Source organism: Myripristis murdjan, chromosome 13, assembly GCF_902150065.1.
Source record: "Myripristis murdjan chromosome 13, fMyrMur1.1, whole genome shotgun sequence".
Classification (NCBI taxonomy): domain Eukaryota; kingdom Metazoa; phylum Chordata; class Actinopteri; order Holocentriformes; family Holocentridae; genus Myripristis; species Myripristis murdjan.
The window spans coordinates 449437-466304 of NC_043992.1; the positions used below are offsets into that span (position 1 = coordinate 449437).

The 16868-nt window shown below is 42.7% G+C and overlaps 1 protein-coding gene across 1 annotated transcript in view; it reads right to left on the reverse strand.

Moving 5' to 3' along the window:
- LOC115370001 (transmembrane protein 87A) overlaps positions 1–12870 on the reverse strand; it is a 228921-nt gene extending 216051 nt beyond the window's left edge. The window contains exon 1 of the mRNA XM_030066776.1: positions 12535–12870. Within this exon, the coding sequence (XP_029922636.1) occupies positions 12535–12672 (138 nt within the window). The 5' untranslated portion in view covers positions 12673–12870. The remainder of the gene's footprint in view (positions 1–12534) is intronic.
- Positions 12871–16868: the final 3998 nt, after the last annotated feature.

A 16868-nucleotide genomic window follows, 5' to 3' on the forward strand; every position in this document is an offset into this window, starting at 1 on the left:
GGGATTTTGGAGTAATTCCTGTAATCTGGGTAAACTGGGTTGCAAAAATTGCACAATTCCGCCCCATTGAATGAGGGGATTTTTGAGTAATTTCTTCCCATCGAATGGAGTGATTCATTGTAGATCGGGTGCTCAACAGGTCATATTTCATCAATGACTGTGTATTAAAAATTGACATTGAAGTAAACAAACATAGCCGGGCTTTCTCTTAGTTATCTGAGGCCTGTACCATAAAGCTGGATTAACATAGCCGGGCTTTATCTTACTTATCTGGCTTCACTTAACCAGACATCCGCACTCCGGATTTTCGGTACCATAAAGCCGGCTATCAACCCAGGCTTTTCCAATCTAGATCTGTGCGCGCTCACATAAAAAGGGCGGTGTTTGCGCCATGCGACCAATCACAGACAAGGAAAAATCCACCCGAGCCGCATACAAACAGTTTACCAGAGTCCTGTACCATAAAGCTGGGTTTCGGTTTAGCGAGCTAACTTCAGGCTTAACCCTGGCTTTTCTTTCCCATAAAGGTGGCTTACTTTTTATCGGGCTACGTTGCAGCTGAGTGGGAGACACATTCATTTATTGAACATGCAAATGTTGCCGTCATGTTGGGGAAGTCAGATTATAATCCCACTAATTTACGCATTGACACAGTCGGTGATTTTTTTTTTTTTTTTTTTTTGCCAGCATTCCTTGCAGCTTCAACTGTGTTGCTTTTTGCCTGGATGATGGATTTATATTACTCATATTTATTTCAGATTATTGTCTGCTTGTTCATGCAAACAACACACCCAAAGTGCAAAAATCACTCACCTGTTCGCGGCGTTGTGTGGCTACGTCGAAGTGTGGTTTGTGCCGTAGTACAATGGACTGCTACGGCAGGCAGGTTTATATGTCTAGCGCCGATCCATTTCTGGTTACCGTAGCGGACTGCCGTAGCGGCCCATGCTTAAATTCCCTAATATTACTGGAGAAAACTGCTTGAATGGTAGCCTATTAATTTATTTCATTTAGGTGCAATCCCGCGGGGGAGGAGCGCACTTGGCAGCAGCTTAAGATGAATTAAAGCTGCAAGCAGCGTTGGACGGGCCCTCGCACCTGTGCCCCGCGGCCCCCTTGTGCCCATCGGGAACGGTCCATTTTTGCCAGTGTTTTAAGTTCATGTAGTTTGAGAGCTGTTTCTGTTCCCTCTGAGATCTCTCAGTCTCTAGGCCCGTTTCCACTGCCGGAACTTCGGGGTAATTTTACGGGGCCGTGGCCGTTGTCGCGTGTCTCCACCGCCGGAACTACCCCGAAAGAGAGAGTTCAGGAACCTTTACAGGGGCTAAAAAACGGCCCTGCCTCGGGGTAGGGACTCTGGGCGGCCCCGAAAAAACTCCTGGGTTTACTCACGGTGCGATGTGATGTCAACAGAAAGCAGGCGTCCCTAGCAACACAGCCAACACTACCAAGCTAACGCTAACGTGCTAGCTAACGTTAAAAACACACTTTTTAGCCGGCATTTTAGGGGCGCTAACGTTAGCTTTAGCGGACTTTAGCTAACGCTAAAAACACACTTTTTAATCGGCATTTTAGGGGCGCTAACGTTAGCTTTAGCGGACTTTAGCTAACGCTAAAAACACACTTTTTAGCCGGCATTTTTAGGGGCGCTAACGTTAGCTTTAGCAGACGTTACGTTTTTAACAACATGCATTTTGATGCCCCGGTCATGGTCGTGCAGCCGCCCGGTAACTTTACAGGAACCTTCCTCCTCAGCCCTCTCAGTGGAGACACGGTAGATGAGAGGGCTGAGGGAGAGGACGTTCCTGTAGCAGCCCCTGCCCCCCAAATACTACCAGGAACATTCTGGTGGAAACGGGCCTTCTGTGTGTGTGGGGGGAGGGGCTGACAGCTGCAGTGTCAATAGACAGAGAGTGCAGAGCAGATCAGAGCTGACCAGAGTCCAAACCTGTTAAAGTAGTCTTCACAGTGGCCAAACTTTTTCCAGTCCACACCATAATATATACTTTTGTAGGAATGTTCGTCCTCTTTCCATCGGCATAGGTTTGGAAGCTGTCAGACTTTTACTTTGGACTCCGGGGGCCTAATTAGTGCCCATGGGGACGGCAAGTGCCTGTTTATTCACAGCAGGCACACCAGGGTCCATGGGAAAAAGTGGAGGCGCTGGTTGTGGACACTCTTGCCCCTTTTCCACGAGTACCTACTCAGCTCGACTCGGCTCGACTCTACTCGGTTTAAGAGCTTTTCCATTAGTTGGTAGTACCTACTAGCAGGTCCCATTTTAGCACCTACTCAGCCGGGGTTCCAAGCGAGCTGAGTCGAGCTGAGTCGAGCTGAAAATGTGACGTAAACGCCGTGCAGGCAACTGATTGGACAGGGAGTGACGAGAGTGAGTCCTGCACGAAAACAAAACCCGACATTTAAAAAAAAAAAAAAAAAAAAGACGGCAACAGCGGCCGTGCGCATTGGTCGTCAGTGAAGTTGTCAAAGTCGGAAAATGGCAAGCAAACCGTTACCGCGGCCAAATAAAGACGTGGAGACTTTTCTGAGCTTGGTAGCGGCCCAAAGAATCCAGAGGGAGCTGGACGGTGCGCCGCCTTGCTATGACGACTCCACCCACGGCGAGGTGCTACTCAATTGTAATGGAAAACCACCTAAACCGTGTCGAGGCGAGTAGAGTCGAGCCGAGTAGATACTAATGGAAAAGGGTCATCTGACTTTGCGGCCTTCTGAAATCCAAACGGTTTGAAGGAATGTAAATTCCTTCAGAACTTTTATTAAGCACTGTGTCCTCTGTCATGTATTAAATTTTCAAGCCATTCAAATTAACGCCCTGGGAGTTTATAGATTTTCTGCAAAGCGCAAATTTGGGCGAAAACGTGACTTTCAAATGCAAATTGCGGACTTCCTGTTGGTTTTAGGTGGGGGGCGCGGCACGAAAAATGTCGGGCTTGATGAGATCTACGTTTCGGCGCTGGTTTGGTCTTTCTATCACATTCCTGTGGGCCGCAGGGGCTGCCTTTGCGTCCCTAGGTGGCGCTACCGAGCCCATTTTTGCACCTGGGGGGTTCGATTTTTGATTTTATCGAATTTTTCGCCAGACCTGATGTGCGTGCCGAATTTGGTGAGTTTTTGAGCATGTTTAGGGGGTCAAATTAAGCCTCAAAGTGGCGTAATAATAATAATGAAGAAAAAAAAACAAAAAACGAAGCAAATACAATAGGGCTTCGCACTGGGACAGTGCTCGGGCCCTAAATATAAAAGCATTGTTCAAACAGGTAAAACATCTATGCGCGGTCTTGTAACCATCTCCCGACGAATATTTAATTCTTTGCGCAGTAACACTGCACCTTCATCCACGGGATCGTTGTGGAAAGGACATGCCATGTTCGTGAAAAAAATGTCACCACCTAACTACTAATGGACTTCTAATAAAGGCCTGCTGACTGTTTTTTTTTTTTTTTTTTTTAAATAACAGACGGCAGAACTAATATGCCACGCCAAAACTCGCCTGCTCACTGAATGAATGAGGAAGTTAAATAACATGTGTGGCTGAAAGAGGGCGGACACATGAGAAAAACCTGGGGTGTATTCAACGCCGTTACGATACATAACGTTGTGTGACGTTGTCTCATTGAATGATCTGTTTGGTTGTAACGTTTTGTAACAGAGAGCAGCATGCCTCGGAGGTAGTTTTCCTCTGTTTTGTGGGCATGTCACAGGTGTTAAAGTGCCCATTCTGTGTGACATTTTACAATTTTTCAATTTTGAAGATACAGTGGTCCCTCGTTTATCGCAGGAGTTACGTTCTAAAAATAACCCGCAATAGGCGAAATCCACTAAGTAGTCAGCTTTATTTTTTACAATTATTCTAGATGTTTTAAGGCTGTAAAACACTTTTCTCAGACAGGCATTAACATTTTCTCACTTTTCTCTCTTGTTTAAACACTCTCAAAGTTCAAACATTTGTAGAAAAATAAGTCCAGTAGCGTATTATAGAATGAACGCATTCTGTACTGTACAGGAGACATGGCACGGAGGAGATTGACTGACAATGGTCTACAGTCCCTTAGCCAATCAGGATGCAGAACACAATGCGCAGGCTCTCCCAGAGCCAATCAAGATGCAGAACACAATGCGCTGTAAAAAAAAAAAAAAAAAAAAAAGCATGCAAAATTGCACTAAAAAAAAAAATCCGCGAAACTGAGAGGCTGCGAAAGGTGAAGCGCGTTATAGCGAGGGACCACTGTAATCACACCAAAATGGTTTCAATTTGTAGTCAATTTTATGTATATTTTATGTTTGGTGAAATTCAGAATGGGTACTTTACTGTGGAAATTTGGAAGCAAACACCCAAACTGTATGATATGATACGATACGATGTGTTTTTATTCATATATAGAGGGAAACATCAACATAATACAGTTACATAGTTGTATTACACTACAGTCCATATATATGAAATGGAAAAAGCCCCAATAAGCTGCAAAAGCTGCTTTTTAGTGGGGAAACCACATGTAAGCAGCTTTACTTTGCAAAGCAAACACCCAAACTGTATGAATATGCAGCTTACGAGATTTGGTAAAAAGTTCATGAAAATGTTGATGTTTTGACAAATAAATGCATTTCTGGTGCAATGGTCATTGTATTTTAGGTTAATAATAACCAAATAACAAACAATAAATGAATATAAGACACAAACACAAGCTACAATGGTCTAATATTGAGGAATTTCAATATCCGCGAGTGGTGAAATAGCCCCATGTTTGGGATAACACAAAAAAATGAAGAACTTGCATGAAGAAAAAATGTTTAATATCCCAAGAAAGAGCAGGCTTTGAACTTTAAATTAAAACAGAGATCAGATTTTTTAAGAAATTCCCACATGCAGTTATGGGCCAATGAAAATGTGACATGAACACTTTTTTTGGGATTTGGGGAAGCTGCCATCCAGAAACCGATGCATATATCTGACTAACCATTACTGTTTTGAACAGTCCATGTATGTATCTCAAAGCTCTGAAAAAATCAAGAAGCTGGGGCAAATACAAAGTTGTTTTCTGAAGGCCCAAACATGGTCGACCACAAAACCTGTGTCATTTTTTTTCCATTTTTGAGGGGCTGGCATGCCTACCAGTTATGATGTATGACAGATGTATGTGGAGGTGTATTATCGTACCAAATTTCAGTTTCCTATGTGGTGTAGTTCCTGAGATATTGACACCTGAAAATTAAGGAAAAATAAGGACGTGCCAAAATCGCACCAAAACTGACACATAGGGCCCTATCTTGTGCCACCTGCTACCACGACCCGCTACCCGCAAATTGCGGATTTAGGAACTTCCGCTATCCCTAAACGGTATAGACTGTTTAGAGGAAAGACTGTTTAAATTGGACACTTACGCCAGCACGTTTTATTGTTTTATCATAAGCCAGCAGCTGTGCTATATTTTTATTTTTAATATTTTATTTGCTCAATCTACCTTGTCAATAAATTAGTTTACACATAGTTCCACCTCTGCCTCTTGTGTGTCTGTGGTGTGGCCCGGGGATTTTACAGTACAACCTTGTGACACGTCCACTTGGACACATGTGGCTCCACCTCCCGAATTAACTCGCCTATAATATATGTATATATATAAAGCCAACTTGCTTTAGCCTCAGTAGAAGCCCTGAGAAAATCTACCTCCCTCTCTCCATCACAGGTTTAGGATTTAGGATTTAGGATAGCGCAGCCTGCCCTTAAAGGCAATGGCACCTGGCACACTGATTGGTTTAACTGGCGTAACACCCAAAACACACCTATGCATAATATAGCGGGTAGCGCAAGTGTTTTACGCATAACGGGAGGTGCACAAGATAGCAACTTTTACGAGGGAACGCCTCTTGCGCAACCCTAAATCCGCAAATAATGGGTTTAGGGAGTCTGGCGCAAGATAGGGCCCATAACCCCCTCACTACATTGGCCGTATCTCAAAAAGTATCCATCCGAGCAAACTAAAATTTTACAGTGTGCCTATTGGATAAATAAGGAACAACTGGTGAATTTTTCAGAATTTTTTGAGACCCAATTGCGTGGGCCATTTGGTGAAATGACATGGAATGACCCAGAGATGTATGCATGGAGAATGCATTAGCCCATGAGCTGGCTGCTGTTCCACCTTCTCTCTTTCACGATGACGGAAGTATGCGAAAAACTACAAAAGCCACACTGGCAAAGAAACTGGAGGCTACTGTTGAAGAAGGAAATCAGTTGCCAGATGCTGCATCACCATCTGCTCATATTATAGATGGCATGGCCATGTTACAGGGTTTGAATGATTCTGGATTTCAAACCTTCAATGATCTTGGAGAGTGACCTTCAATGATCTCTCTCTACTGAATCAAAGTCCAAACGTAAACTGTGTCACCGTAGTTTATGAGCGCTATGACAATCCACAATCAATAAGTCTCTTGAAAAGGAGAGAAGAGGAAACATAAGAGACAGGAAAACACACCATATCACAGGCACAGGAAACATCCCAAATTATAGACAGTACCTGCAGAGCTGTGGTAACAATGAAGCCCTTTGCTTGTTTGTGTCAAACTACATCATAAGAGAAGCACAGACAAGACTCAAAGACCAAGATTCAATTGTGTTGGCAGGAGGATGTGAAAATGGTCAGTAGGTCAGGATTGTGGGCCATACAGGAGTCCACTGCTTGCCTAAATTGTACATCTCACAAGAGGAAGCGGACACCAGAATGGTGCTGGATGCAGTCCACCTGTCTCATCAATACCAATCCGTGTGAAAAGTGATGACACAGATATACTTGTGTTACTCATTTATTATGTCAGTTGACAACTCTTTGGGACAACTTCTGTGTTTATCCATGCTGGTCATGGAGATAGACAATGATTCATCCCAATGTGTGAGATTTCAAAGAAATTGGGGACAGCTATCTGTGAGAGTTTGCCAGCATGCCACGCATTGACGGGGTGCAATACAACAAGCAGTCTGTTCAAAATAGGCAAAACAACAGCGCTCAACAAGGTTGAGAAGAACATCAATGAGCTGCGGGTAGGGATGCACATTTTGGATTTTTTTTATGACCGTTAACCGACGCCCTTTAACGATTAATAACCGTTAACCGATAAGATTTAAATGCCCTTCCATGCTGCCATTCCGACATTCCGTCATTCCGACATGCTGCCATTCCGACATACCACCATTTAGACATATCACCATCCCGAAATACCGCTATTCCGACACACAAACGTCCCACCATTCCGACAAGGCTTTCCATGTAAGGAAAGGTTGGAATCAGAGAGTCACTGACTCGGCGCTGTCCGGTGCTGAACTGCAGATTTACAATGACGGCAAATAGTTAGATTACTCATCTAAAATGTAAAAAAAAAAAAAAAAGCTGCAAGCTTTAGATATAATTAACAGTACTGTAGGCTTCAATCGTCTGCTATTGCTTTTTAAATTATGTCGAGAGCGAGCGCGCTGGTGATTTCTTTAATTGTGTGTTCTGCTTCATTTCCAAAATAAAGTTTGAGCTTCTGAAATCTGATTTTTAAACAGTTCTGATGGAGCTCAATGTTTATCTGGATGATGCGGCTTCATTCCGAACAATTTTACTGTAAACCTGGACGACCCGCGACGTGTCTGGAGATAAAAAAAAAAACAATATTCAATGTAATGTGTGTTTTGTGCGTAATTGCATACAAGGATACACACCCTCCCCTACTGTACAACACGAAGGAGACTGGAATTAGTCAGTGACTTCAGGTGTCATCTGCAGAGCCGTCATTGATATCTGTAATATTAATGTTGCATATGATGCCAGCGTGCATGGAGACACAATGGAGAGCTGCGCTCCAGCTGGCTGCTGTGACAGGTCACTGACACTGTGTTTCTGCTTACAGTCAGTGATCCCTGAGATTCAGACATGAATCTAACATGTTTCACACTAGCCCGAGTTACATTAATACGTGTACTAGACATATTATATTTCCCGTTTCAGGAGTTTTTAATAATAGATTGGAGGGATGTCGGAATGGCGGTTGCCTCCCCTATTATTTTATTTTTATTTTTTTGAGTACTGTGACCCATTCAAAAGTGCCGTGACAAAAAAATTCTCATGGGCTTTATTTATTTATTTTTAAATGTGCAAAATCAGCCAAATAAACATCAACCAAATGAACAAAAACAACAAAATATCAGGATTTTTCTCATCTCAAACAGCACTGCTGAACAGAATTAAACAGAGAGAGAAAAAGGACAGCGCTGTAAACGATTCAAAACAGATTGAAATTTGTTTAACTTCAAATAGCCTAGTTGTCAGACTTTCTAATGAACAAAAACAACACCCTTTTAATCAAACTGTGCTGTGCAGCATACAAAGTTATATCTATCTATAAGGCCACGAAGTCATCCCGTGTAACCAAGAAAATAACCTGTGTATCAAAATATTTTAAATAAAATAAATAGCCATAGCCACCAGAAAAAATATAAATATAGCAACAGCCACCAGATAAAAACAAAACTTACATACACATGAATCCCCTTGGTGCTACGAAAAACTCTCCTTTTTTAACGAGGTTCTCAGCCCTCAAAATAAAATAAATGGGCTAGGCCACCCTCAGTCCTCTCTCGCCATACCAATTTGTTTTCTTTTTACTGGTTTTTATTAAGAAAAAGCAGCATGTTGACATGCTCTGGGGTCAGCCTGGTGCGCAGCCTGTTTACCGTGAGACCCGCAGCGGAGAATATGCGCTCAGATGGGACCGATGTCCCAGGAATACACAGGTAGCGCCGGGCCAGAATGGCCAGCCTCGGGAAGCGCATCTTTTGGATTTTCCACCACTCAAGGGGATCAGTGTCCAGTGATGGTAGATTGTCTCTCATGTAGGTGTCCACCTCTGCTTCTGGATCATCTCCTTGTTCAGGAGAGCTGTAGTCATCTCCCAGGAGCAACGCCATGGCACTGTCCTGGCTGCGCCGGACTCCAGCCTGGGCAGCAGACACCGCTGTGTCTTCATTCTCCGCGGCAGCACCACTTGCCCCTTCTTCACCTGCAGCAACAGGCTCATCTTCATCATTTCCAGCGGTCGCTGCCATGTTAGCACACAGTTCGAGTAGTTTTGCTTTTGTGGCTTCTTTTTCCCTTGAAGAAAAAAACCTGAGATGTTTATGCCGTGGATCCAGGGCCGAGGCGATCAGTGCTGGTTTGGTCACCAACTCGTCCGTGCCCACCTGTGGTGAAAAATATAATGAATGCCCTTTTTAATTCATAACAAAACATTGCGTAATAACAATAAGACGAATAGCAATAATAATAATAATAAAAATAAGACGAATAATAATAATAATTAGCTCACCCCCATGCGGTCACACAAGGACTGTCGCACCTTCGCCTTGAACTCTTTAACTCTCGGGCTGTCATCTTCAGCGCTGATCAGGTGTTTGTTGATGAGGCTGAAGGTGATGGGATAAATGTTTGAAACTGACACCTCCTTTTCTGTGGACATGACAGTGGTCGCACATTTCAGCTTCTCCAACACTGGCAAAATCTCCTCCATTATCTGCCAGTGTTCATCTCTGATCTCCAGGGTTCTTGCTTCTTGCAGTTTTGTAACTGCTCGGTCGGACAGAACAGCTGTCACTGCCCACCGTTGTTCAAGCAGTCGTGCCATCATGTCACACACAGAGTTCCATCTCGTTTTACATGACTGGATAAGCTGGTGCTTCGGAAGTTGCATTTGGTCCTGTTTGGCCTCCAGTGCCTTGCATGCAGGTGTGCTGTGGTTGAAGTGCCTGACAAGCCGCCCCGCTGCAACAATAACACGATGCACAAACACATTAAATCCGTCATTTACCGCCAGCTGCAGTGTATGTGCAAAACAGGGGATCGAGTCCCAGCTGACCCGTCCGGGAGAGTTGGCTGCCACGATGTTGCGCGCGTTGTCGTGGACGCATGCGGACACTTTCCCACCAAGTCCCCACGTCTCCACTGCATCAACCAGTTTAGCTGTGAGGTTATCAGCTGTGTGTCTACCTGGCATGCTCTGCGTTAACAGGACGGCAGAATTAACTTTCCAGTACTCATCGATATAGTGACATGTGATTGTCACGTAGCTCTCTGTTGTGAGCGCGGTCCAGCAGTCCGTTGTAATAGCCACGAACTTAGTACTTGCAAGTCGCGTTTTCAGTTCTTTTTTCCTCTCCTCAAAACGAGCCTCTAATCGTCGGGTAATGGTCGGTCTTGATGGAATTTGGTAATTAGGCTCGATATAGCCCATTAGCTCCTGGAACCCTTCACCACTGACCACACTGATGGGCAAAATGTCTTTTTCCACCATTGATTTTTTCCGTTATCTTCTCAGACCGCCACGAGTCACACTTTCTCCCGGCCATCATGGAGGGCAAAGTTCGCTGCGATGGTCCTCCATCGTCTGATGCTGGATGCTTGTTTCTTAAGTGGTACTGCATTGTACTCGTACTGCTGGAGTATTTCAGTGCTGTACCGCATAATTTGCAAATGACCTCCTCCCCTTTCCGGTCGAAATTGTCCCACACAGAACTCCTTTTTGCTCTCTTCATCTTTGCTGTAAAGTGGGCTATGATGGAAAGCACGTGATGGCATGTGTTGCACCTGTCGACACGCCCCCATGAGTTGATTGAATTACGTAGCTTAAAAACAAAATTGACCATTAGTATTAATCGGTTAGAGTTACTGTTATCGGTTAACGGTTAAACGGTTAACCATGTGCATCCCTAGCTGCGGGGTCTGAGAACATTTGGCTTGTCTTATTGTCTTCCAGAGACTTTAAAAGTTGCTAGACAATATGCTCTGCATCTCTATGGCCTAAAAAAGAAGGCAAAGGGCAAGCCATGTACCACTCTAAATGAGCTCTGTTCCATTCTTGCATCAACAACAGACATGCCAGTGTCACAGCTGCCTCCCACTGATGATGCTTTTGAACAGCACATCCAAAGGGCATTGTACCAAAGTAGTATATGGTACCACAGTCATGTCCCCAAACCCCTTCTTTGGGATCCAGTTGGGAAAGGTTGGACACTGAATGATGACAAACCACTGCAGCCTATCTTTTTCAAAAAAGAGCCTGCCCCAAAAGCAGTAAGTGATGTCACCCATCTTTACTGCAATGATACAGATTGTAGACAAAATAAGAAGTGCCAATGTCTGTCTGTGGGTCTGCATTGTACAGAATATTGCTCCTGCATTTACATGGACTGTCCTAATGCTTGTGACTAATCCACCCCCCCAGTAAAAGTTGTAACCATCCATTTCATGAAGAGGACAAGTAAGTTATGAAAAGACAAGGTCAGGTTTCGTTCTACCCCTGATAGAAGAGTAGGACTGTTAGCTCCCGATTCTTTTGTTGAAAGCCCAGGAACAGACCGGAGTCAGTCTTCAATTTTCTGATGCAATATTTATTATGGTCACATATAAAGCAAGGCAGCGCTGGTCTCAGTGTGACAGAGCTCCCGCAGGATCTCAGTCAGAAAGAGCCCCGATATCAGGAAATGATACACATTTATGTTCTTGGGCTGGGCCTGCCCCGTACATAGGTTGGACTTTTAGACGCAACCGAGAATAATTGGCCAGTTACCCGGACATGGACAGGCCAACCACTGTCCATGCCTTGTTTCTGGAATGTGTGATGCTGTGTGAGTGGATGTTGACTGGGCATGTATCTAATGCAACAGACCTAAATAACAAGATAGAGAAAGTACATCTGGTTCCTGCTGTGTCTATCCTCTGCTTAAAAGCCAAGCTGCCCTGAACTATGTAATACATTGGATAATGCAAGAAACATTGAACTATACGGCCAATTGTAACAGGACCAGAATTACATGTGAATATTCCTCAGAAAATGTAAGTTTTTGCTATTCTCGCCTATAATAAGGCCTTATATAAAAGACCTTATATAAAAGGCTGCTGATTCACAACAGAACCAAATATTGACATTCTGGTTGCTTTGGGATGTAGGGACTTTAACTGTAGACCATCTGTGCAAGTATGAAGTAAAACCAAACAGCAAGTAGAAAATGACAAAGGATTGACTTGGATGTCCCTCTTTCAGGGCAGGCGTTTTTGTTTTTGTTTTTGTTTTTGTTTTTTTGGCTATGTGGTGAATCACTTCATGGATAAATTTCATGACCTTTGCAGTAAAAGCAAAACTCTGGATAATCCGTTTCATGTAGAGGACATCTTAAAGATATGAAAAAACAATGTCCTGTTTTGTTCTACCCCGGGTAGGGGTATCTCAAAAACTAAGGCTCTTTTTGAGGGTTTGTTCCTGCACTAATATGTGTTTGTGACGCAGCGGGACGTTAGAAAACAGCACGGCGGAGCTGACGTTAGGGGAAACAACGCCTTTCACCTTAGTCTTTTCTTCCATGACAATGAAAACTATGACATATTCAGCAAATAAACGGAGTAATAAAAAAGGAAAACGTGTTGGCAGCATGTGAGCTGTCAAGTGGCAGAGATGCTACATGTAGCCCCGCGGTGAACTTACACTGTCCACTGTCACGATCCACTTCCCCGGCTCCGACACGCCGTGTACTGGCCCAGTGTGCTCCGTCAGCACCAGCACCAGCAGCAGTTTGGACCAGAGTCCCGTTCCGCCAGGACCCGGAGCCACAAAGCACGCCATTTCTACTAGGAAAGACTAGCTGCGACAACTCACAACAAGCGGTCTGCTTCCTGCTTCCGGGTAACGTCGGCGGGCTTGGAGGCTTTTTTTTTTTTTTTTTTTTTTTTTCTTCAGCAAAGAGAGGGGATCTAACCTAACCTAACCTGAACCCCAATGCTAACCGTTGCATATCCTTAAACCTAACCTTCACCGATAACTTGATACAACCGCTCAAAATGTGAAAAATCCCCTCTCCTCCATGGGGGAAAAAACATTGCGGCTAGGTATGAGGCGTTCAGGTGCTGTGGGATTTTTGTTTGTGTGTGTGTGTGTGTGTGTGTGTGTGTGTGTGTGTGTGTGTGTGTGTGTGTGTGTGTGTGTGTGTGTGTGTGTGTGTGTTTTACAAAAGTAAGTGTAAATAAATTCTTCAAGGAAAAACAAGCAGGCCTATTACTTTTTTTATTAACCTAAATCAAATTCAGTTCATTTGTTAAAAAAAAAAAAAAAAAAAAAAAAAAAAAAAAACGAGACTGGCTATGAATATGCCCTTTTACACATTTTTTAAAAGTGTGGACTCATCATTGTTTCAGATATTGGTTTTGGGTGGCCTTTTTGCTGTCCATAGTGTCAAACACAAATAAATCAGCATTCAGTTTGTCAAAAACTTTTTTTTTTTTTTTTTTTTTTTTTTTTAGATTTTTCAGAACATGGTGCTGTATGTGAACTTACTGAACATTCATGCAATTCATTACTCAATTTTTCACAATTTTCAGTCATGAAAAAAACTCATGCCGTGACTATCCCAAGCACATTTCACAAACTTCAAACTTGAATAAAGCCAAGAAAAATAAAGGCAACTCTCCTCAATAAAATACAGAATGATAATATAGATTTCTATATGTGAGTCTGGTCTTTCCCAAGTCCAGGCATAATAATAGCTCATAATAGCTCTGATAAAATTAATTTGTCCCATGTCCCCTTGTCCCCTTGGTTTCATTAGACCAGAGAATCTTGTTTCTCACAGTCTGAGAGTCCTTCAGGTGCTTTTTTTGCAAAGTCTAAGAGGGCTGTCAATTGTTTTGCACTGAGGAGAGGCTTCCGTCTAGCCACTCTGCCATAAAGCCCAGATCAGTGGAGGGCCGCAGTGATGGTTGTCTTTCTGGAACTTTGTCCCATCTCCACACAGGATCTCTGGAACTCAGTCAGAGTTACCACCGTGTTCTTGGTAACCTTTCATACTAAGGCCCTTCTCCCACGATTGCTCAGTTTGGCCGGGCGACCAGGGGCCGGATCTCTAAAGGTTATTACGATTAAATTTCCTCTTAGGTTGCACTTTTTTCTTATATTTTTGAATTCACAAACAAAATATCTTAAGAACTCAAACAAAAGATCTTAAGAATGCTCGCAACTTTATTCTTATGCTTTTTCTTAAGAATAAATGGGATTCTTGAAATAAATTATCTTACTATTTTTCTTGAATAGTATCGTAACTTTAAGACAGGTAAAGGTCGTCCTAATTAAGCACATGCTGTGTGAAGGTAAGCTATTTTTCAAACATCTTTCATTAATTTAGAGCCAAATTTGATTATATAACATAGATTAATGTAGTAATACCTTAATAATTTTACATTGTATAAGTTAACATAGAGATAATCGTTATCTAAACTGTAATTCAGCCTAATATCTAAGCCAGTATTTAGACACATATAGGCTAATGTTTCTGAGTCTATATGAGGACATTTTGTTTAGCCACCAATCACCACTCAAGTGTCAATTATATTTAGATTCTATTAACTAATAGGTTAGTAATATCGTTGCTGTCCAATACAAAGTATGTATCTCAATTTTTGAGAAAACACTTTTATAACATCAAATCAAAGTTGAGACTATAATGGATATTGTTTTGTTGTATTTTCAATGGAACTGCTGTGGGTTGCAGCTAGAGAGGACAATCCAGAAAGACCTCTGAGAGACCAGATGGATCCCCTGGCCCTTCCTGATCATGAAGTGCTCAGAAAATATCGGCTTCCCAGACAATTAATCATGGATTTAGTAGATATTCTCAAGGAAGACCTACAAAGAAGAACAAATCGGTCATCTCCACTTTCTGTTGCACTTCAAGTCATGGTTGGTCTGAGATTCTTTGCCTCTGGGTCATTCCAAACTGTACTTGGGGATACTGTTGGTGTGAGCCAGCCATCAGTGAGCCGTACGGTCAACTCGGTCTCAAGAGCACTCTGCAGAAAAGCAAGCACCTTCATAAGGTTCCCTTCAAGTGCGGCAGAGCAAATACAGGTGAAAATGGGGTTCTTTGAATTGGCTGGATTCCCAAATGTGTTGGGCATGGTGGACGGGACCCATGTTGGTATCATGGTCAGTATGCACATTGCACAGTATGAAATAATAATAATAATAATAATAATAATAATAATAGCCTAATCCAAGTTATAATATTGTGTTAATGTTGTAATTTAAACTTTTTTTGATCGAGACCCGTTGTGAATGAGAATGCCTTTGTGAACAGGAAGAACTTCCATTCAATCAATGTGCAAATCGTCTGTGATGCGACTCTCAAAATCACCAACCTCGTCGCAAAGTGGCCCTGGCAAACACATGATTCATTCATCCTGCAGACATCAGCACTTGGGATCAAGTTCAACAAGGGGCAAATCCCTGATGGATGGCTATTAGGTACATACAGTATTTGAACTATAATGTGCAACATTTTGTACAATATGAAATGAATAAGCTATAACAGGTTCATCTTTGTGTTAGGTGACAGTGGCTACCCTCTCATACCCTGGCTGATGACCCCCATCCTTTGCAGAGCGACAGCAGCAGAGGAGAGATACACAGATACGCAGCGCAAGACATGCAGTGTCTTGCAGAGAGGTGTACAGGGGTTGTAAAGTCTCGTTTCAGGTGCATCGACAGGTCAGGCGGAATACTGTTGTACACACCAGAGCAACTTTTGTACCGTTGGGCCCATGCTGGTCAAAGTCATTTCCCACGCTTTGGCGGATTTTTTTTTTTTTCTATGTAATTTGAAATTCAGAGAGACACAGCATTTATAGCCTCTGCACAGAAAGCATAATTATTTGAATTGGATTGTGTCTGCACATGATCACTTAAAAACTCATGAACAAATATTACTTTTTGTTTTTAACAAGAAAAGCCTATAATTTTTAATAGATAATTGATGTTTTAAAAGGTTTAGCAGGGTTCAAAATTAACAGTTTACCATTTTACAGCTGCTGGTAAAAATATGTCTGGCTTCCAACCATTGGCTCATAGACATAAAAGAAAGAAAAAGAGAAAAATAAATAACAAAACTGAATTAAAATCAAAAAGACTCAAAGCTTTAAAAGAAATATATGACCCTGCATAGTAGGAACAAAATTAAAGGCTTTTATTGTTATTATTATTATTATTATTATTATTATTATTATTTTACGCTACAAATGTAAAGTTCAGTGACTGCGACAGAGTGCTACATGCTTGGAACTATTTTTTGCTGAAGAGGTGCCATATATCACTACGCACTTGAGCCTCTTCACATGCCCCACCGGAACAGAACGCAGCTGTTACGTCTTCTGGCTGAAGGTGGTGTTTTCCCGAGGTGAGTTCTTAAAGTTTAATGTTACAGCAAATATTGTCATAGTGTGTGTTCTCCTGGGATTATATTTGTATATGGTTGTAGTTGATTCCGACCATTCGCCATTTTTTCGAACGTTGACGAATGTTAGCTATCTTTGTCAGCTAGCAAACCTTGACGTTGACGTTTAGCTTAGCTTAAACTTGACTCAGCGAAAAATAAATATAAGGTTAGGCTAGTGAAGGGGTGTCCAATCATGTGCCATGGAGGGCCGAGAGGCTGCAGGTTTTCATTCCAGCCAAGACCTCCACCAGAGGCCTGTATCACGAAGCGGGATTAAGGGGTTAGCGAGATAACTTCAGGCTCAACTCCGGATTTTCTGTATCACAAAGCTGGTTCACCTCCGATCGGGATAGAAAACCTGTCCTAATCCTATCCTGAAAGCTAGCCTGCTCCGGGGCAGGCTAACTTTCAGGATAGGATTGAATCCTACATAAAGCACCGCCCCCTGGCCAATCAGCTGTTTGCCAAACCGTGGCCTGTCCAATCATTGAGGATCCCGGAGAGCATTACAGCATGAAAGGATTTTCCTTGACCGATCAAACCCGTTAGATTTTGCCGA